At 46.6% G+C, this 21,337-nt stretch overlaps 2 protein-coding genes across 7 annotated transcripts in view; one reads left to right on the forward strand and one right to left on the reverse strand.

Annotated features, from left to right (window-relative positions):
- Window positions 1-427: 427 nt before the first annotated feature.
- On the forward strand, window positions 428-20,972 carry LOC149330932 (atlastin-2-like). Of its 5 annotated transcripts, XR_016285744.1 has the most exons (11): window positions 428-567; window positions 2,191-2,546; window positions 2,604-2,816; window positions 2,894-3,118; window positions 3,170-3,334; window positions 3,384-3,440; window positions 3,499-3,570; window positions 3,632-3,781; window positions 5,868-6,017; window positions 14,732-17,612; window positions 18,130-20,972. XR_016285744.1 is itself a non-coding variant. In XM_089561650.1 (10 exons), the coding sequence occupies exons 2-9, from the start codon at window positions 2,226-2,228 to the stop codon at window positions 6,015-6,017; spliced, it is 1,353 nt and encodes a 450-aa protein (XP_089417776.1). In that variant the 5' UTR covers window positions 428-567; window positions 2,191-2,225; the 3' UTR covers window positions 14,732-20,972. The 5 variants fall into 5 exon arrangements, 4 of the variants coding, with proteins under 4 accessions (XP_089417776.1, XP_089417774.1, XP_089417775.1 ...); XM_089561650.1 differs by having other exon boundaries at window positions 14,732-20,972; XM_089561648.1 differs by lacking the exons at window positions 14,732-17,612; window positions 18,130-20,972 and having other exon boundaries at window positions 5,868-6,811.
- Window positions 9,801-21,337, reverse strand: part of Klp98A (kinesin-like protein 98A) — a 58,458-nt gene continuing 46,921 nt past the window's right edge. For both annotated transcript variants that reach the window (XM_089561646.1, XM_089561645.1), the window contains 3 exons: window positions 16,984-17,112; window positions 15,365-15,457; window positions 9,801-14,889 (listed from right to left, as the gene is read on the reverse strand). In XM_089561646.1, coding sequence (XP_089417772.1) covers window positions 14,653-14,889; window positions 15,365-15,457; window positions 16,984-17,112 — 459 coding nt within the window. In that variant the 3' untranslated portion in view covers window positions 9,801-14,652. The remainder of the gene's footprint in view (window positions 14,890-15,364; window positions 15,458-16,983; window positions 17,113-21,337) is intronic.

Raw genomic sequence — 21,337 nt, forward strand, 5'->3', positions numbered from 1 at the left:
AAAGCTCCGCCTACATTTAGCCTCCGCGCACAGAATTCCTCCACGACAAAAAAGTATTTCGCTTCTCGAACGTTTCTTGTTACCTAAACAAGAAGCTTACCCAAAGAAAAAAACTTATGAGGTTTAGGATTTTGATACGTGGATTGCTTGATACAGTCAAACATTAAAAAGCTATTTAGTTTACTGTTGCGATTGACAAACGGAGTAATACAAAACATTGTGGCACAGTGTTAGTAACTGTTGTTTCTTTTTTACGCTGTAATTTACTATAGTCAGTAGTTTGTTATGCTTATTTTCTTGCGTTACTATAATAAATAAAAAATAGTTGAAAAGTAGTAAGAGTTCTAATTAGAACACAAATAACGGCGAATTATTTTGTTTACTACCGTGGCCTGATTACCACGAGATTTGACTCTGCTAGTACATAGTGACTCTTGCACATGTGATCATGCATGTGACTTTTGAAATGTTTGGAGCAGATTGGAGCGTTCAGGTTGAGTGCGGTCGTGTCGCGCTAACCCGCCGATAAGGATTTCTAGGAGGTATTGACGTAGTGCGAACTGCACGGTGAGCGTCTTCAGCATATCCGGCATTGAAAAAACGATAAGGCGCCAATGAATGACACCAAAGAGTAGCATGGAAAGCAGCCTTCCTGCGGTGGAGATGTTCCGAGCACGAGACACAATTAGCACAGTTAGCCTGCCGGGCGAAGGAATCAATTTTAGGTGGCACGCAGCGGTTTTATGGTGCCGATAATGCACTTTTCAATCGTATGTGACACGTGACGTCTGTACTGAGTTTCTTCAACGCTCTGCTGATGTACCGGGCATCGCGGAGAGATCCATACGATTCCGAAACTTTAATTTCGGCACGACGTGGTGGCAGTGCTTACGATATTCATAAATGTTCTGCAGTACCATGTAGGATGTTTTGTAGTTGACTGCGTTTTGGAGAGAATTGGATATAGCTAATTTTTCCTGTTTTTCTAAATTCGGTTGGTTTGGTTTATTGGGGTTTAACGTCCCAAAGCAACTCAGGCTATGAGAGACGCCGTAGTGAAGGGCTCCGGAAATTTCGACCAACTCGGGTTCTTTAACGTGCACTGACATCGCACAGTACACGGGCCTCTAGAATTTCGCCTTCATAGAAATTCAGCCGTCGCGGCCGCGGGATCGAACCCGCGTCTTTCGGGTCAGCAGCCGAGCGCCGTAACCACTGAGCCACCGCGGCGGGGCCCAAATTCGGTTCCATATATATGTGCACAGGGCTTGCCATGCCTTTGTCGAGTGTACTATTGTGATTTCAAAACACTACCTTCATGAAGTGAGCGTAATCTATAGGCTCACAATACTGTCTCCATTTGCCCAGGATTGGGATATAGTACGTTTTCCTTTATGTGTCTTTGTTAAATCTTTGTTCAGATATATGACACAAAATGACAAGTTGAGCTTTTTGCTTTTAGGAGAGCTGTGTTATTTTCTGCGATATTTGCTGTTTTATTTTATGTATTTTTGCCCCTCCTGCTAGGACCATGCTGTAAATAAATATAAATAAAAAGAGTGGAATGAAAAGCACACACTGTTCAAACTTCAAAACAATACTTTCCCGGTGGAGGTGAAACGTAAGGAATGCTCAGAGTTGAAGCCATCACAATTTGCACAGGGTGAGGTTGTCGTATTGTTCAGGTATTTGATGGCAAGATCACAAGCAGAGCTGGTTTGTTTTTGATGAAGAGAGGAAGAATTGCAACTGCAGGGAGCTACTAGAGAATACTGAATTTTACCAGAAATGCATGTGGATGAAGAGAAAAACAACATCACGAGACTAGCGTCAAGCATCCTTCCGGCCCAATTGATAGACATAATGGAGATTGGCCTGGGTGGATATCATATCTATTCTGAATTCATCCCCTAAATGAAGCGATAAAAATGCAGTGATAGGCAGCAATGGTTTGAGAAAGTAGTTCATTGGGGTGCAAATTACACTGTAGCTGGAATATGCAAAGGCCTGCAGACTTTGATGACAGGACTCATTACCTTTCTAAGCCAGTAGCCAGATGTAGGCCGATGACCAAGACTAATTTGCTTTGCTAGCCGGATGAGTGCAGCAGAGGCAATGCATAACCATGCCCCAAATTGTGAGAGGCAGCTACGATAGTTCAAATTTCTGTTCTTTTAAATGGCCATCTAGCAGGTGCACATCAACAGCAACATTTGCAGGGCAGGATGGCGGCCCGAGTGCAGCGTGGTCGTGCAGTGACCATTTTGCGTGTCAAGGACGATGGTGGCTTTGAGCTCGACTTGGACACACTGAGACGTGTACTGCTTGCGGAGCATGTGAAGGACATGCCTGTTGTTGTGATTTCGGTGGCCGGAGGGCTTCGCAGGGGTGAATCACTCCTCCTGGATTTCCTCCTGCACTACCTACGCAATGGCTGTCCGAATGACTGGCTTGAAAGCTGTGTGACTGGACTGGATGACTTCAACTGGAGCGGCAACTTTGAAAGGCACACAGCGGGTGTCTTGGTGTGGGATGAAGTTTTCCAGGTCAGTTAGTTTGCTCAGCATTTCAGCTGCAGTCTTACTAACGTGTTTCCTCTGCAGGTTACCATGCCAGACGGCCGGACAGTGGCTGTGCTGTTAATGGACACACAGGGTGGTGTTGATGGCCATTATACAGCTGAAGGATGTGCAGCATTCCTCACCTTGAGTGCGATGCTGAGTTCGGTTTTGATCTACAATCTTTGGCAGAACATTCGAGAAGAAGATCTACAGCACCTATGGCTCATTGCAGAGTATGGTCAGCTGGCTGCAAAGGTGTGTGTGCAGTTGAAGTTGAATTGTCCAGGTTATCCCATTGCACTGCACTCTCTACAGTGACCCATGCAATGCAGGACATCACGCCTTTCCAGAAGCCTTTCCAGAAGCTCGTCTTTCTCGTGCGTGACTGGTGCTACCCTTTCAATGCGCCGTACGGTCCGGATGGAGGTCTGGACATCTTGCACCAGCGGCTGAAGGCTCCAGCGGTGCAGACAACAGAAATGCGGATCGTGCGGGAACACATCGACGCTTGCTTCAAAAGAAAGGGCTGCTTTCTGCTTCCTTACCCATGGCGTGAGGTGTGTTGGAGCTTTTCGAACGGCACCCTGTAACTTGCTGCTTGTACGCAGATGACGACAGATCCAGCACTTCTGGGCCGCCTTTCGTGCCTCAGCATCACATTCAGGGAACAGCTACAGAAGCTGGTGCGCTCCATCCTGGCTCCACAAAACCTCTTGATCAAGGAGGTCAATGGCCGTGAGATCACGTGCCAGGAACTGACAACCTACCTTCAGGTATGTTGGTGTCTTGTTGTCTACGTACTCTAATCAGCCACATCCACAGGTCTACACCATGGCATTCAGTAACGACAGACTGCCGAAGCCTATGTGCCTGCAAGAGGTGAGAAGGGAGAGACTTTCCATCCAGCACTCTGTGCTAAATTGGGCTTTGTTTCCAGGCGACTGGAATTGCAGATAACGCGATTGCCACCGTGGCTGCTCTTGGGTGTTATGTGCGCAACATGAGTGAGGTAAGTGCTTCAGTGTCCCATTGAGGTGTCTTTATAGCCCAGCACGGATCGGTGTATGCAGCTCACTGGCAGATACAAGTCCCACCGGAGCCTTGCGTTGCTGACCAGTGATCACAAAATGCAACGTGTATCTGCCCTGGGACTGTTCGATCGCGCAGCGAAGATTGGTAGCGTGGAGCTGTCGCAAGCGTACCGGACCTACGTCTCTGAGGCATGTTCCTTTGTTTCATGTAGCGTACTCTCGCCATGCTACTGTCCCTGTTGCTGAGGCTACTGAGGTTGCTGTTACTGAGGTTGCTGAGGCTGAGGAGCTCATGCGTATGAGATATATGTGCAATTACACTCTGTGACAGCTTTTTCTGCCGATGGAGCAGAAGCAACACAGTTGAAACATGCCCTTTTGTTCTGTGCAGTGGAATATAGTCCGCGGTTGCAGTGAATAGTTGTATTGTATATTGTATTTGTAACAGTGGCCATTTAAGGCATATTTTGAACATAACTGCACATGAATCTACGGTATACCGATCTACGGTATACCTGTATTCGGTTTGGTTTGGTTTGGTTTGTGGGGTTTAACCTCCCAAAGCGACTAAGGCTATGAGAGACGCCGTAGTGGAGGGCTCCGGAAATTTCGACCACCTGGGGTTCTTTAACGTGCACTGACATCGCACAGTACACGGGCCTCTAGAGTTTCTCCTCCAAAGAAATTCAACCGCCGCGGCCGGGATCGAACCCGCGTCTTCCGGGTCAGCAGCCGAGGACCATAACCACTGAGCCACCACGGCGGCGCATCCTGTATTCATTTCTACACAAAGCTTGCTGTCATCATGTTCCCAGTAGCTACTGCGTGATGACCAGAATGCTTATTGCTACTGTGAGGAAGCTGTGTGATAGAAAAGGGCGCACGATTGCACAACTTCCGGCCACTGCTCCTCTCTCTTTTCTTGAGAACTGATGAGGGAAGTACAGTAGTATAGGCCGGTATAAAGAATAGTTTAATTTTCCTTCGAATCTTAGAAATAGAATGCCTTTGTCGAAACCAGAGACTTGAAATGCTTTGTTTTGGTGAATAAATAGCTGATTTTCGATTTGCCGCAAATTCGCAACATTGTGAATTCGGGCCACTTTGTGTCTGCCGCAGCAAATTCCTTGAAACTAACTCATGTTAGGGTTGAGATTGCATGCTTACTAATAGCATGCCATGGATGGAAAAAATTCTCTGAAGAATGTGTTAAGCAGAAGAGCACAGTTTAAAAAAACCTCATTGGAGTGGCAAGCGGTACATGCTGCATTTATCGCTTGCACAACGTTCCAGTAGCAAGCAGTGAAAACTATGACATCGCCTACTCTTCAAAATACCAACTTGGTTGTTGCTAAAAGCTATCAGTTATACTCGGGAGACAGCTTTTCTTGGTAATGGAGGGAAGGCTGCAGGGGCAAAGCGTCTACAAATGTGTCATTACACTAAATAATTAGGTCACACGATTGTGCACCTGGCTCATTTGTCATCCTGCAGTAACGTAATTGCATTGCTGGATTAGCTGATGCCATCTGTTGAAGCTTCTTGTAACTAGACGTGCCTATTAAATTTGTTGTAATCACAATTTCTTCTTGTCTTCAATGTTGAAAGTTGGCAGCTGTGTTAGAAATATGCAAATACCTTAAAGGACTATAGATGTCTAATTTTAGTAGCGTGTTTTCTTCTTCAAATGATGCGTTAAGACATTAGAATACATGAATCACCGTGTGGTATTTGTCGACAAGCACTAAATAATTTGATTAAATTTCTTCTCTCATGCTGTTTAACGATGGCTATGATATATAGTTGGCCTTTAAGTCACATAAGGAACGAAAAAACTAATAATAAACCCTGGTACTTAGTTCAATTCACTACAACATTTAAACGAGCCTGTTTCAAGAGCTGGAATGGCAGCAAACAACGTATCAGCAGTTAAATTGCCATTTCGGTTTGGTTGATGAAACTGAAACCAAAACAACATCAATAAGAAATTCAGTTATAAATTATTTAGTAGTAGTAGGCAAATATCACAGGGTGATCCATGTGTATAAATGTCTAATGCATCATTTGAAAGAAAGCAAACACGTAAGCAAAAATTTGGTGTACACTAATAACTGCAAGAGGGGACTGTAGGAAGAGAGCGCATGTTTCGGCTACGTAGTTTCCACTTTTTTGCCAGAAAAGTTGTCACGAAGTATAACAACATGCACCAAAGGTTGAAAGGGAGTGTGAGATAGGCCTAGCTGCTAACAGGTCTGTGTGTGTTGTGCTTTTGCAGGTGATTGACGAAGTGTTCGCCAGATATGCCAAAAACATTGACAAGAAGGCCAGCCTGGCTGCCATGATGAAGTGTGCGATTTCTCATGACAGGCATGTCGGCAGCCACTGCAACTCCATCTGGTGTGCACCTCCCTGGAATTCACCGTAGGTGTGCCACCAACTTTAATTAATTCAGTTCGCACTGGATCCGAGGGCCAATTCTTCTGAAACATCGCCATTTTTGTAGTAGTAGCCTGCCTTTCATCTGGAATGCGGGATGGTGTCTGTGTCAGTAATTGGTGTTTTGTGCTGTCATTTTGGCAACCGTTTAGTGCATCTGAGCAATGCTGTGAAGACACTTTCTTGAGCTAGTTGGTTCGTGTTGACGGGTTAAATGTAGTGCAAAAGATGGAGGAGCACCACAAAGAAGAGAAGACGGTTGGAATTTTAGCATCCTGCCTTTTGTATAGCATTTAACCTGTTAAAGTTGCACAGCTTGAAATTGAAAGGTTGAGAAAAAGAGGAAAAAAAAAACAACGTAAAAGGTGCAAAATGATGCAAGCGAAAGTCCAGTTGGACTACCTACCCATCCTGTTTCAGGCAATGGTACCCATTTACAGGGACAGAACTCTAGGAACTAGTGTAGAGGAGAGCAACATTTATCACACACAAACTGTGCCAAACAAGCCTCAGTCCAATAGGCTTGCACTGCTCACTCAGTGAAGGTGGGTTTGAAACGCATGGCAGAATGAAGCCTCGCAGAAAGGTTGGCTGGATGGTTACTGATGCGCTGTCGAATAATATCAGGTAAATGGTCAGGATCACCTACACAGCTCCTGCTGACATTTCTGATGGAAACCTGACAACATTCGTACAAGACTTCATAGTCAGTGGGATGCCAGAGGCAAGATGTCATAGTCATGGTGTGTAATTGTTACAAATAAAGCAATTGTTATAAATGTACCACAAGTGTTGGCTGTTTTGTATAATTTCAGGACTTCCCCGATGTTTAAATGTTTTGAGAGGCAATGAAAGGTATGCTAACTTTCTCGAACTCAGTGGACACGACACTGTGAGAGCTGTAGCGAGCAGCTCTGGATTAACTTTGACCACCTGGAATTCTTCAGTGCGTAGTGCTTGCAACACAGCACACGGGAGGTTTTTGCATTTTGCTTCCATTGAAATGTGGTCTTCACATATTCAGTAGCCGAACATCATGACCACCGAGCCACTGCAGTGGGTTCGTGTGTGAATGCATCTGCAGAAGTGAGGACACACCTCTCCGCCGGCTACGTGGTACCGAGATGTCACTTTCACATTTTGGCCCTAGGGTCACTTGAAACATTTTTCCAGTCACTGTTGTAGTGACTACTTAGGCCATGGCTGTTGTGCTCTGTTTACTGCTTGTGCCTTTATCATATAACAGAGAAAGGTGGTCTACTTGGTGACTAGTATTAGAATGCATCTTGAAACCGCTCAATAAGACAAAGGACGAGGAAGAGACCAACAATACAGAGCACGGAACTTCAGCTGGGTTTATTACACAGGTGCGTCACAGTTATACATTCTTCACGATCGCACACTAACCTAACAAATAACCAGCGCACCAGTGTTATGCGATGGTTGTTCGTAGGTGAGTGTGTGATCGCGATGAATGAACAAATGTGACGCACCTGTGTATTAAACTCAGTTGAGGTTTCACACTCTCTCTTGTTGGTTTCTTCCTCATCCCTTCTCTTTTTGTGCAGTTTCAAGATGCCTTCTAATGAAAGCCTTTATTATACAGTAAAAAACTGGAGGGGACACTTAAGCTTTGCTTTAAGGGTACGAGGAGATAGCATTCATGGGTTAATGGCCATATTGTAACGTGGCGACCAGCCGAAGAATGAAGCGTGGTGAACGATGGCTATGAGATGATTTAATGGCTGCTGGCCTAGCGCGGGCGCTCCGTCCCGCGCCACTGCCAGCTTCGTCTTCGTCACACTACCCGGGGCCTCCGAGCGATCGTCCCATCGGTGACGAACAGACGGCGAAATGGCGATGGTCTTGAGTGAAGGATCGAACAATATGTAGAAGATGGTGCAGTGCTGGCCGCCACGATGAGAAAGATGAGAGAATGAGTCCCGGTCCACGAAGCATCCGGGCCGGAGGGTGCCAGGAGCTGACGGCCGAGGTCTCTGGACGCACCAAACGGCAGAGGCAGGGGGACGGTGTCTTCACGTTTGGGTCAGTGGGGTCTTGGGTCGGTGGGGTCTTGGGTCGGTGGGGTCTTGGGTCCGTCGGGTCTTGGGTCGTCGTGTAGTGTGGTCCGGGCGGGGGACGGGGCTGGGGTGAGCGTCGAGGTCGGTTCAGGTCGGGCGGGCTGGGGCACGGCCGTGTGGCGCTGACCAGGTACTCACGGCCGACGTACACGGCAGGCCCAGGACGCCGAAGCTCCGTGACCAGGATGGCGATGAAGGGACCCCAGCACCTCACACCAAATGTAACGTGGCGGCCAGCCGAAGAATGAGGCGTGGTGAACGATGGCTATGAGATGATTTAATGGCCGCTGGCCTAGCGTGGGCGCTCCGTCCCGTGCCACTGCCAGCTTCTTCTTCGTCACAATATAATTGGTCTTTCTCTACTTAAAATTCATAGATCCCTGGCAGTCCTCATACACTCTTGACACAGTAGTGCAGCGGGTAAGCAATGCATCTCTGCCCTGCAACGACAGCTGCTGCCATCAGTGTTACTCTTCCCGATCAACCTCTAGCAACCAATCGTCAACTTATCTACCATCTGCCACGGTGGGCAGTTTGCTCATAATCCGGTGGGCAGGTAGTGATGACGTCAGAAAGTCGCGTGACCTAGGTGGCCCACTTTGCTCTTAGGTTGCTTCTCCGAGGATTTTTTGTAGATTTTCCGCTCGCGGCCAACGACAACACCAGGTATTCTGCAACATGGTGCCCTTAATGCTCTTGCGTTAACATCACATTCTTCACCTTGCTTTTTCGAGGTACACAATAATTTGCATAAGACAGGTAGCAGACAGCTACTTAAAGATGGACGGATGACACTTGGTGAAACACGGGAGCAGAACTTAGTAATTAAACTTCAGCAACAGTACAGAAACAGGCGTGCACACACAAGTAACAGACAGCAGACTTTAAGCTACTGAAGCTAACACACTAAGCAACCCAAGAGTTCACTGCTTGCACGTAATGGCTTCCTGGCCATAAGTTGAAATCCGTCTACTTCGCTCGACGAAGCCCTGCGAAGAATTGAATAGTTACACATGCCACCCTTTTTTTCATAAACCTGCACGTCTGTTCCGTTGTGCTTGCACTAGCGCTGGGGTGTGTCCTCATGTGCACCCACCTTCGAGTATGTTCAAGAAAAGTTCTTTTTTTCTGATGGGCGTGCTGAAAAAAAACCAGCGTTGATCAGAGCAGCCTTACGTATACCTTACCACTGCCAGTTTTGAACTGCGCTTCTCTTCCCGGAATTTTTAGCAGTACTTTAGTTTTCTTGAAGCTAAATTTTAGTCCTGCCATTATTCTTTGTCGAAGAAACTAAAGTCTTTGAAATGTGCAGTTTGTGCATTCAGGTTCTGCACTTGCTGTACGGTAATACAACTCCCAGAAGTCGTATTTGCTTGGAGATGAACACATGTTTGTGTATTTGTAATATTTTCTTACGAATATAACCAGCATGGAAAAATCAACGTGCTTCAGTGCCTTAATATCACGTTATGTGGGGCAGATGTAACGTCCCATAGAGCTGCAGATCGGCAATGAGGGATGCTGTAGTGGAGCACTCCGGAGTAATTTTTACCATCCGGTGCTCCTAAACATCTACTGACATCTTGCAGCAAATGTGGCCATCTTTTGCATTTCACCTCCACCGAAATCTGGCCACAATGGCGAGGATTTGCTCCTCTAATGGCTTAGAAAGGAACTAAAAACACGCATGGTAAACAATGGAGGAACATTTATTGGCCATTGTGTAAACAAACAGCCAACAGAAATGCACTTGTGATAAATAACTAGGCTCAGATCATATATAGTGTAACTCAACCACATGGTTTTTCTAACCGTGACTGGATATGCTGCATACAGCCTCAACCGCAAGCAACAACTCGACATGCAAATTGAGCAACCCACAGCAGATGTCTCAAGCCAGATGTGCGTGCGCAAATGAATCTTTACAGCCAGCCTGCACAGTACACCTATCACTGGCCAGAAATTAAATGTCATTTCAGTCAAATGAGTTTTTCTGTAAGGCAATATGCAGAACAAAACATTTTGTATAACAAGCTGTTTAAAAAGCACTTTTGTTGCAACGCAGGCTAGTTTCAATTTCAGAAAAATGCATTAAGAAAACAACTCATTCAAGTAAAATGGAATTTAGCTGGCTAGGTGTGCTGCAGGCATAATATGCTAAAAAATGAGTTGACAGCCATACACTATCTGCCGTGCAGCTTGTGCGAATATAGCTTTGCATTTTCTCTCGTTTGCATAGCTTCCTTCAGAAGAAAAAGCCTCTACTATAATCTCACTTGCCCGTTGTGACCAGGCTTAGCATTTAAGCCGGTCACAACTTGTGAATCAGTTTGCCAGCATTAACAAAAGCGTGCAAGTAGTCTCACACACACATAGTTGGTGTGCACATTTGATGTGAGCATATAGTAAACAAAGAGTTTATACAGCCTAAGAAATCAATGCATTGCTATACACTTGAAGCTTTTGAAAAGATGCAGTCTTGAAATGATTAGAAAATGCTCTCACCGCAGGGTATCCAGAGTTGGCTAAGATGGCATAAGGCACAATTTTCTTTTGACGAGGCAATCTCCCAAGCATCCATATTTCATTCTGGCGACAACAACCACACTGTCTGGGCTGTGAATGTTAGAATGTTCTTCAACTAACTAACTGAAACCATGCTTTTCATACAAGCCAATACAAATTCAATATTACACATGGGGGCACTAGCTATGAGGTGATATGCAGTGGTAGAACTCCCACAAGTTCCGTGCTTGTGTACACCAAATTCATTTCACAATATTGCAATAAAACTTTTCAGTTTTCTATAGCAAGCATTTGGTTGCTATGGGATGAAAACTGACGAAACATAAAACCTCGCAAACAGTTGGAAGCGGAATATTTACACAGGAAAGCAAGGCTATACTATTACATTCAACCAAACATACTCGTTAGAGTGCATAACCAGGCACTTGATGTACAAAAGCAAAATACTTCCATTAAATCGTGCCCTAACAATCAAATTGCAATAGCTCCATCATGAACTGATGTCATCCAGCAGCTCTGGGAATCATCTTAGAACCATTTTCTCCAGTTAAGTGGCTCAAAAAACAAACATGCAAAAGCTGTAAATATAAATAAACAAAATTAGCCGTTATTACAAAATGGGAATTATATGCAAGAATGGGCCAGACACCTTGTATCTTACATGAGTACTTTAGCAAAGCAAACAAGTACTTGTGCACTTGTGTACACAATAAGGTATTACATGAAGACATTCATATCTTTTTTAATATTGTGCCTCTACAAAAAGGAGGCACCTTCAAATTGCACCAATAGCTTTTTACAGATAAAAGACGCTTTTAAATCACCGTAACTTCTTCCAAGCCTGCAGATACAACAGCTACGAGTGTGGCTCTCAAATAAAGCTATGCAAAATCATTTCTTTCAGCTTGGCTACTGCACACAGATGAACCCTTCTGACAAGGATTAAGCTGCAACAATGACTTAACTCAACAACAAAAAAAAATTCTGCAAATACTGACATCTTCAGGTGCACTCCAACAGCATATGCTAGTTATGGTTATGACTTATTGCTACTGAAATTTGAACTTTAAGCTATTTAATTCGGTTCGACAGCAATCTGGCAGAGAATATATCAAGTTTTGCATGTGCAGCCTAGGGTGCTGAAACTTGTCAGGTACGCATTTCTAGGCACCCTGTGTGGCACAAGCTTTAGAGCGTGTGAGGAGTTAAAACACTGCAACATATAAAATGAACACAGGATGAAACGTAAGCGGTAGTAAATTAAAGCACACAGTCCAGGAACAGAGAATTACCATTTGGTGCGTTATTAAACAGAAGCAAACTAGAAATTTTGCGGCAACTATAATACAATTTCAACACAGAAAACTTGCCGAAAATTTACATCCTCTCAAAGGCTTATGTTTGAAATGGAAGCTGGTCAAATGTGGTGATTTCATATTTGAGGTAACCGTGAGAGATTGCAAGAGGTTAAAGCTAAATGTTATCAGTGTACTGTGTGAAGCCACAAATGAATACTTATTTCAACGCGACTGTGCATTTACAATGAGGAAAACAAATTGTAAAAATAAAAAGACATGCACCGCATGCAAGATCGCAAGGCAGAACAACAACTGGGTCATGCCCATGCACACCATCAGAAAAAAAATGCTGGAATGAGCAAACTTTTGTGCAGCAGTGTCTTTGGGAGAGACACCATTTTCCGCAGATCACATTTCCCGCCATCCTCTTCTTTCCATACGAGAGAGAAATTGGCGCTGCTTTCAACACCGGCAAGACCTGCACCAAGGCAGGAGGTGATGCAAGAAAGTTCTGCAATCTTGTGAATGTCCGTGGAACGGCAAGCTGTGCCAGCTAATTTGGCTCGAGTCCAAAATTAGTGTCTTACACCACACCTCGGTAATGCACACGTCATTGCTGGTGCATTGTGAAACAAGCCAAGTGAAGACACACGTTTTAACCTGTCTCGAAAAATCTTCACATGTCTTCACAGGTCATCACAAAAGTGGAGGCTCACACGTGAAGAAAAAAAAAAAACATGCAAAGAAAGGCATTTCAAGACTATTGTGCGAAGATTCCCAAGTGAAAACTAGCACATGATGATATAAACACAAAGTTCTGAACAATGCTCACACTTATGAATGCTTTTCAATGCCAGAGTATACTATAGCAGCATCCAGTGCCTTATTATGCCTATGTTTGACCTTCACTGGTACCATAAGAAAACTGTATTGTACTAAACTTCTTGGGTCTCATAAAAATGTACAAACTATCAGCTCAAAATACTGTACAATTCTTGCGAAAATGAATGAACTAGTGATGTAGGTTCAGTAAAATGGGCACGACTAAAACATGGTTCGATATCACCGTTTTGCAACGATACACACTACGATGTTATCTAGCACAGGTGATGCGGATTTGAGCTCCTAAAGAGAACAAAAGCAACTTCAACTGTCTTAAACTCGTAGGAGTCATTCTGCATAACCTTATCAGCACTCGGCAGCACGACAAAAAACACAAACGAAAGAACAGGATGAAGGGATGACTTTTAGCAGAGCTAACTGAATGCGCACTCATTGGCAGCGGGTTACCAGTACACCACCTAAAATTATTACATCAATATCTACGTATGTCTACACACCGTGTTTGAGATCAGGACTTCCTAGCAAAAATGTGAGCTGCTTCCATTCTGAAAAAGACGTGGCCTGCATCCTGTTTCTCCAGAATCAAGAGGCCACAACCTTGGCAATGATGTTAACAGCTAGCGAATCCACACCTCAGAGCCCACGTGCTATAGTACAACAACTACACTGGAATCTCATTGTGCGCAGCAAATAACTTTGTGCGACTGCACTTTGCGATACGACAAGCAGTGCTAGTACTAGTAAAAAAAAAATGCGGCTACTAAGCACTGATTGCACAGCCAAAATGCGACTGACAGGAAATAAGCTCGCATACATAAATCTGCAATGCAAAAGGCTAAAAAAGGCAGCGTACAAAACACCAGCGCAAAAGCGTAGGCAATAAAATTAAAACGAGGACTTGCAGTACACCCTTCAGAACAAGCAGCAAGGAACTATTCAGTTAAGCTCTCAAGAAGTTCAGAGGTTTAAACACCCAGACATGGGTGTTTCTCCGAAGCAGGCAAAGGAAGACAAATCTGGCTGCCCACTACACTCCAAGACGTTCCCTTCTGAAGCAAACGGAGAAGTTTGCAAACCGCGTAAAGAAAGCTTAAAAGAATTAACAGTAGGCTAGTAAACTCAACAACCATGTGATTGGCATGCGACTGCAATAACAGTACTAGCAAAAACCATTGCAGTTTCCCGTTTTTAGGAGGTGGTCAACTGTTTAACAGCAACTCTGAGGCAGTCAACCTGGCACGCCATTGTGGAAATGTGTACTTCTGACCGCCAATATAACCCTCTGAGCTCCAAGTGGCAAAGCAACTTGGCTAGGCAAATGCATGATGAAATTCTGTCTTGGCGAGCACATCTGTGCAGTCACAATGTCTAAGAGCGTATCACGCTTGCTACTTCGAGCTTCAAGTGCGAGCGTCGAAGCACGAGTCTTACTACCCTTACCAAGTCAGTTATATCACAAAGATGAAGTGTGCGTCAATGACCTTCGCACGATAAGAGACATGGACTGATATGGTCACACAACTACTACTTGCGTTCCATAGCACCCGTCTGCTCACTCATTCCTCGGCATACCACCTTTCGAAAGTTCCAGCCACAGTAAAGTTCAAACTCCCACGCAACGATGCCGCTATCGCACTAGAAGATGTAGTTGCCATCTATCTTCCGCTGAGCAAAGCAGTTAGCACAGTGTGAAGGTGTGTTCAGAGCCATCCAACAGTGCCACCATCTTCAGCTTGTTGGTAAACTGTGTCCACTGCAAAGTGAGCGATTGCATGCTGGTGAAGTGTGTTGGGTGCTGTGGTGTCACTGTTGTCAGCTTGTGCTGTGCTTGCATGTCGGCCGGTGAAACATGCTGGATGTCATAGTGTCATTGCCATCAACCCGTGCTGTGTTTGCTCGTCTCGAAGCAGCCCTTTCGAAAGAACGGTGCAAATTCCCACATGTGCTGTTTGCAGAGGCCCTGAATGCTTCGGTGCAGAGGACAGGAGAGGTCGCGGCGACACGTGTTGACGAGTTCAATCAGGTACACCTCCAGCATCTTCCGACGTTCCTCCACGAGCCGCTGCGACTTGTTGCCAAAGAGCAGCTTTGGCGGGAAGTACGGTAACGTCACCTGCCATCGAAAAAGTGAAACAAAACGTTGCAGCAAGACTAGTTATCAAGCAAGGCACCAAAATGTCAGCAAGAGGCAGCGTTGATGAATTGTTCACACTAATGCACAGAGTGTAAGCTAAGATACAGTTGCATATGTATATAGTTGTAGTAATTAAGTACGCTGCAAGGTCTTTATTTCTGTTCACAAGTTTAAAAAGAAAGGTACCTCCAACTGGCTGTTTCGAAAGAAAGATATCAAAGTGGGCATTGCCAAGAGAAGACATCCAGCTCAAAGGAGCCATATACAGGTCTGCTTCAGCATTTTGGCTGAATAAGGTCATTTAAAAAAAAAACAAAAAACAAACTTGTCTACAAATCAGCATGCCGAACTGTCTTGGCTAACCACCAGAAGTTATGAAAGACTGCTGGCTTCTGTCATGGAAGTTCAGAGGAATTAGGCTAAATTAAACAGGGCACCCGTCTCATAGTCTTACCTTGCGTCCGTACTTGAGCTTCATGTAGTCATGGAGTTCTCGAAACCTCTTGTATCGCCGATACAAGGTCCAACTGTCGTCCATGACCACGACCTGCATGCATTTGAGCAGAGTTTGCACCGCAGGTCCTCGAAAAAATGAGCAAAGGTTAGCACTGAATTCACAATCTCCTGAAGTGAGCAGCAATTAAGAGCTGAACACAAAACCAGTTATGGGAGTTCTCGAAGAACGATCCTGTGCATGTAGCAGAGTCAATACTGGCCTTCTAGATAAACGGAGTGCACATACTAAAGTGAAAAAAGCAGGCTGTGGTCTTCTAACCACATTTACACATTTCCTAATAAAAATTGAGAAGTGTGGTGTCTAATGACTACATAGTGTTTCTTGATTTCTGCTAGGAAAGGTGTGACAGCACTTGGAACAAAAAATTGAGCTCAATTTACTTATGTCCGCATCTGTACATAGATGCTGCTTAAGGGACCAACAAATGACTTTAACCCCAATTTTTTTGATGCAGTAGCAAGCCCCAAGGTGCTCCTCCTAAAACGGCTTCATTAACTAGTGACGAATGTTTATTAAGAATTTTTCAGCCCATGTATGTGCTCATTTTTTTAATGTACCTGGATGCAGAAAAACATCATAAATGAGCATGACAGTAACTGTACACCATCAAGAGTGAAGAACAGTGGCTAGATGGTAATTACAGTGTTATATGCGGCCAGTCAACTGAGAGAGTAAAGGCCGACCCATATGGAGCAATTTTCCAGCGAAAAACTGGTGAATGGCTGCCTGGTGGCATCCGTCCAGCAGTTCGCGGCTGTTCACCGTCGATCAAGCGGGCCTAGATGTGTTCACCAGGCGGTCAGCCGCTCGCCGGAAGCAGTCAATGCAGGTTGTCAACACGAACTAATCAGGGCGCAGCCGTGTCTGACTTCCACCTATCTCTGCATGCAACTCTACGTTAGGGCAACATGGCGGCACTCGTCGAAGCAGGGCCTCTTGCTTCACCTCCAATTCGTCATTGCCGCTACACTGTGCCTCACGTCCACAGCAAACGAAAGGCGCACGAAGCTTTCGCTTTGTCTGAAAGTGCATGCACCACAAAATTTTAGCGATGAAGCGCACCAAATTTTCAGATTCATTCTCGATTTTCAGACCTGCTAGGCTTTATTTCTCTTATTTCAGTAGCCATTACGGAACCAATGCAGTTTAAAGAGCTACCGCTGACAAATGTCACAACTTTGCAGTCCTTGCTGAAGAAAGTTCACCACACTTGCTCATTCCTTAGCCTCTACAAGGTGAACACCTCACAATCGATTCCATGCTTGTGTCACAGGTGCCAATTAATGAACTGATACCAGTTCAATGGTCGGTCACAAAAACCCAGTGCTTTCTTTAATCTTTTTTTCCCTTTTGTGTATACAATGAAAGCTCTAGTGAATGCTGAATTATGTTAGCCGATTAAAATGGCATAAAAATTCCTCTGGATATCCCAGGATATCCTTTAGAAATCCCCTGGATATCCCATGGATATTTCTAGGTTTCTATTGATTGCTGCCTGCAGAGAAAGCTTGTCTTGTGCAGATCCTCTCTGAATTCAGAGCAGGAGCAGCACCCACCTTGACTTCGTACTCGATGTGGGCGTTGGAGCCACTTCCGCGCAGTGTGTAGGAGGGTATGGCTATCCGGATGGGACATTCCTCTGTGCCCCGCTCAAACGACACATACGGGTGCGTTGGGAGGATGGGCTACAAAGAGAAACCACAGGCAGGCATGTTGAACAACAGGCGTATGCCTGCTGCAGCACTGACGAAACTTGCACACTACCAGAACAACTACTACTTCCTTGTTTCCTAGTACAGTGTACAATGTGATGAGAGTTGAAGGTAATCACTATAGGTTTAGCCAACCCAGATTAAAGGGGCTCTGAAAGGGGCCCTAATAAAGTTGTGGTATGCCTGGGATGTTAAAGCATGTCGCTTAATGAATACTTTCCAGCAAGATTTTCTTTAATGCACTTTGTAGAAGGTGAGTTCATCATCATAATCATCATCATCAGCCTGACTACGCCCACTGCAGGGCAAAGGCCTCTCCCATGTCTCTCCAACTGACCCTGTCCTTCGCCAGTTGCGGCCACCGTATCCCCGCAGATTTCTTAATCTCATCTGCCCACCAAACTTTCTGCTGCCCCCTGCTATGCTTGCCTTCTCTTGGAATCCACTCCGTTACCCTTAAGGACCAGCGGAAGGTGAGTTATTTTAGTCAAAGTTTGAATGTCAGCGTCTTTGCGCCTTTCCCTCTCCTCTTGTCACATTTTGCATGCTGGAAGGTCAGCGCTCCACCGCCACCCCCCACCTCTGGTAGTGGAGCTTCCTGACCCGCCGGAACTACGCGGCTTATTGGCTATGGCCATTGTAGCTGCATGTTACCTGAATGAATCTAACCAATAACTGCCTCTCAACTTGTATAAGCAGGTGTGAGCGACGGAGGAGGGTGCGAGCATGAAAAAGTCATTGGGAAGGAGTTGCTGACTTTCGCGCGTGATTGTAGGTTCTCTGCTGTGTGTATAAGTGTATTATTTGTCTCAGGTTCTCATGACAACAAAATGCAGTGATTGAGCGAGTTGATGTGCTCTCCTCGGAAGGTGTTTCAGAGCCCCTTTCAAGTGCATCAGTGCAGTTTATTTCTGTGAGAAGGGTGACCAAAATGCGCGATATTAAGTATAGCCACTCGGTCCCTCTATCCTCCACCATTATTTTCTTTAGATGGAAAACAAATGACCACCACACTAGAAGAATTTATGGGCCCTGTTCAGCGTAAGTGACACTGACAACCTTCAAGTTGCAGGGGACTGCCATTTATACCACTGGAGTGACGATAAAGAAGACGCAAGTATACCAGACATTGGTTCTTTTTATTCTTAGCAGGGCATCTTGTATGCACTCTGATCCTGCTTGGGCTGAGCTGCATGTGCTAGCAAGAAAGCACATGCTGCCAGAGTTAATCCCATACTTTAAACGTGCCCATGCGAAAAACAGAGAAATGGCAGAAGCTAGTGACAACTTTTTTCATACAATCTGCTGGAGCACTGAATGCCAGTTATGGTGTGCAATTTATGCAGCATTCAGTGCAATAAAGTATATATTTCTAAAAAAATCTGGCATACAAGTACTCATTGTTGCAAAAACAATAAAAAGAGGGAACTGCTATTCTAATGCAGAACCAAATGATGTCAGCATACCTCCTGTGTTGAATAGCGCAAATGTGAATATGTAAGGTGTGGGGATGCCTTCGTCCCCTGCGTACGCTTTCCCTCAACGCACCCCACTGTTGTTAGCTGCCCCCCCCCCCGAAAAGCACTCCTCTCGGTTCGGTTACTGTAACTAACAAGGGAGGGCGCTCGCGTCGCAGCGCCACGGATGGCGTTTTGCTGCGCGCTCGCGGGGAGCGACGGGGTCTCTTCTCTCTGGGATCGGGAAGCGAGCAGACGTTTCGCTCGCAGCTTCGCTCTTCGTCGACGGGCGCCTCTCGGTCGGAACTTACTCCCGCCGAGCCCGTCCCGCTCGACCTCGGAGTTCCCTTTGCCCTACCGTGGGCGGACGTTCGCTCGTAGCCGTGCTGGTGAGTCGGACATCCTAGATTCCTCAGTGTATTTTGTTGCTAGCTGGCGTTATTGTTGCTATAGCAATAAATGCCTTGTTTGTGTCAGCCATTGTGTCGTTCCTTTGTTCCCGCAGAGCAAGGCCCGCCGTGGTCGGCGTGCGCTCAGTAGCGTACGCGACCACGGGGTGGGGTCCGCGCGGTTTTGAACTGTGTCAGCCGCGCTTAAACGGGGAATACCTATTTATCTCCCCCAGTTTAAACCCCACATCTGGCGCCCAACGTGGGGCCTGCTCTTGGAACATTGGACGACAGTCTGTTCGGTTCGAGGAACGCTCTTTGTCCGGACTTGACAAGTGCTAGGCCTAGAGTGAATTTTGATCGCTAGGACCTGCGGCATGCTTTCTTGAGTGCGAGGTGTATTGCGCTGCAGCATGTTTGAACTTTTCGACATGCTCAGCATGTTTTTTTTGTGAAGTTTTCTTCCTGGAGTTTCTTCAAGAACCACTTGGTCCGCATCGAGGGAGCGCGAGGCCTAGCGCCCGCGGAGTTGCCGAGCCCGAAGCGAGTGAGTACGGAAGCCGCGTGGGTGGTCCGAGTTTTCTGTATATATTTTCTCGCTGTCTCTTTCGACTCTGGGAGTCGCGGCTCTGGGAGCCGGGTGGCCTGGGGCCACGGGTGCCGTAACGAGCTCGCTGGTATTGCAGCTCGGCACCGGGCGTTCCGACACCGTCCGATACGGTGGGCGCCGATCGCTCAGAAGCTGCTTTGTGCAGTGAGCGGGGAGGACCACCCCACAACGCTGATGTCTCCTCGCGGCTGCGCGCACGAAACCCGTTTCGGGTCTTTCTTTTGTTGGGGGTCATCGACCGCCACTATGGTAGTGAGGCCTAAGGCTATTCATAGCGGCCTGCGCCATGTCAAAAGTGACACGACCACCGGACCGTGGTGTTGAGAGGGGGCGCACTTTGCTGGCCGCCTGTTTTTTTTAACCTCGCATGAACCGAGCATTCTCGTTCAACTCAAGAAAGGGCTTTGTTCACTCGAACTTTGCGTTGCACAGCCGCCCGACACGTTTTGCTAGTGAGTTGAGCATTGAGCCACCAGGCCCTTGTGTACACCGTTTCCCCTCCCGTGACCTACGTTAAAGGCATGCGGAGTGTGTTTCGGAAATTTTACAGATCTGGAGCCACTGCGGCTTGCTGTCCTGTGCACATCGTCTCGCTGCCGCCTGCTGCGACGGAGCGGCCTGTATCCTGTTCGCCGCATCCATCCGGGGCAGCCGTGGCGAGACCAGACAGCAGCCACGTCTGGCTGCTGTTGCCCTGGCGACTACTGCGGAATCTTGGACTGCAGTGGTCAACCGGCCCTCCTCTTCGCGGGCCTGCGGGCACGTAGTCCGCGGGCCATGCGAGTCGTCCCAGCGGAGACCTTCACGCCGCCTTCGGAATACCGCGGAAGACTGCGTGCACCCTGTCGGCGTGACCTCCGCTGCACGACCTGCCTCAAGTGCATGAAGACCAGGAGACTCCTCCATAGCATGTAACTTGCAGGCGCGTGGGTCTATTTAAGGTTGGGGGGATGTGGGGATGCCTTCGTCCCCTGCGTACGCTTTCCCTCAACGCACCCCACTGTTGTTAGCTGCCCCCCCGAAAAGCACTCCTCTCGGTTCGGTTACTGTAACTAACAAGGGAGGGCGCTCGCGTCGCAGCGCCACGGATGGCGTTTTGCTGCGCGCTCGCGGGGAGCGACGGGGTCTCTTCTCTCTGGGATCGGGAAGCGAGCAGACGTTTCGCTCGCAGCTTCGCTCTTCGTCGACGGGCGCCTCTCGGTCGGAACTTACTCCCGCCGAGCCCGTCCTGCTCGACCTCGGAGTTCCCTTTGCCCTACCGTGGGCGGACGTTCGCTCGTAGCCGTGCTGGTGAGTCGGACATCCTAGATTCCTCAGTGTATTTTGTTGCTAGCTGGCGTTATTGTTGCTATAGCAATAAATGCCTTGTTTGTGTCAGCCATTGTGTCGTTCCTTTGTTCCCGCAGAGCAAGGCCCGCCGTGGTCGGCGTGCACTCAGTAGCGTACGCGACCACGGGGTGGGGTCCGCGCGGTTTTGAACTGTGTCAGCCGCGCTTAAACGGGGAATACCTATTTATCTCCCCCAGTTTAAACCCCACAAAGGAAATAAATACATGCAAGGGAAGCATGAAGAGGTAGCAATCCTAGGCTTAGCAAAGTTTCAAAGAAGGCAGTGCCATTTAAAGAGCTTCGCCAGCATTCGACCAAAGCTTCAATGAGAACGTGCTGTTTGCATGCAAGTATGCAATAAAGCACTAAAACTAAGTGCAAAGCAGGCCACATTTAATTACTTGCAAGGCCAC

Source organism: Amblyomma mixtum, chromosome 9 (genome assembly GCF_055824585.1).
Source record: "Amblyomma mixtum isolate Tamu chromosome 9, ASM5582458v1, whole genome shotgun sequence".
NCBI classification, from domain to species: domain Eukaryota; kingdom Metazoa; phylum Arthropoda; class Arachnida; order Ixodida; family Ixodidae; genus Amblyomma; species Amblyomma mixtum.

What these genes read in the sequence shown, in the direction of transcription:
- LOC149330932 (XM_089561650.1), top strand. Translation starts at nt 2,226, where the DNA reads ATGGCGGCCCGAGTGCAGCGTGGTCGTGCAGTGACCATTTTGCGTGTC. An exon ending in AACTGACAACCTACCTTCAG is followed by an intron (nt 3,335 to 3,383) that starts GTATGTTGGTGT and finishes CCACATCCACAG; the next exon opens with GTCTACACCATGGCATTCAG. An exon ending in ATGTGCGCAACATGAGTGAG is followed by an intron (nt 3,571 to 3,631) that starts GTAAGTGCTTCA and finishes CGGTGTATGCAG; the next exon opens with CTCACTGGCAGATACAAGTC.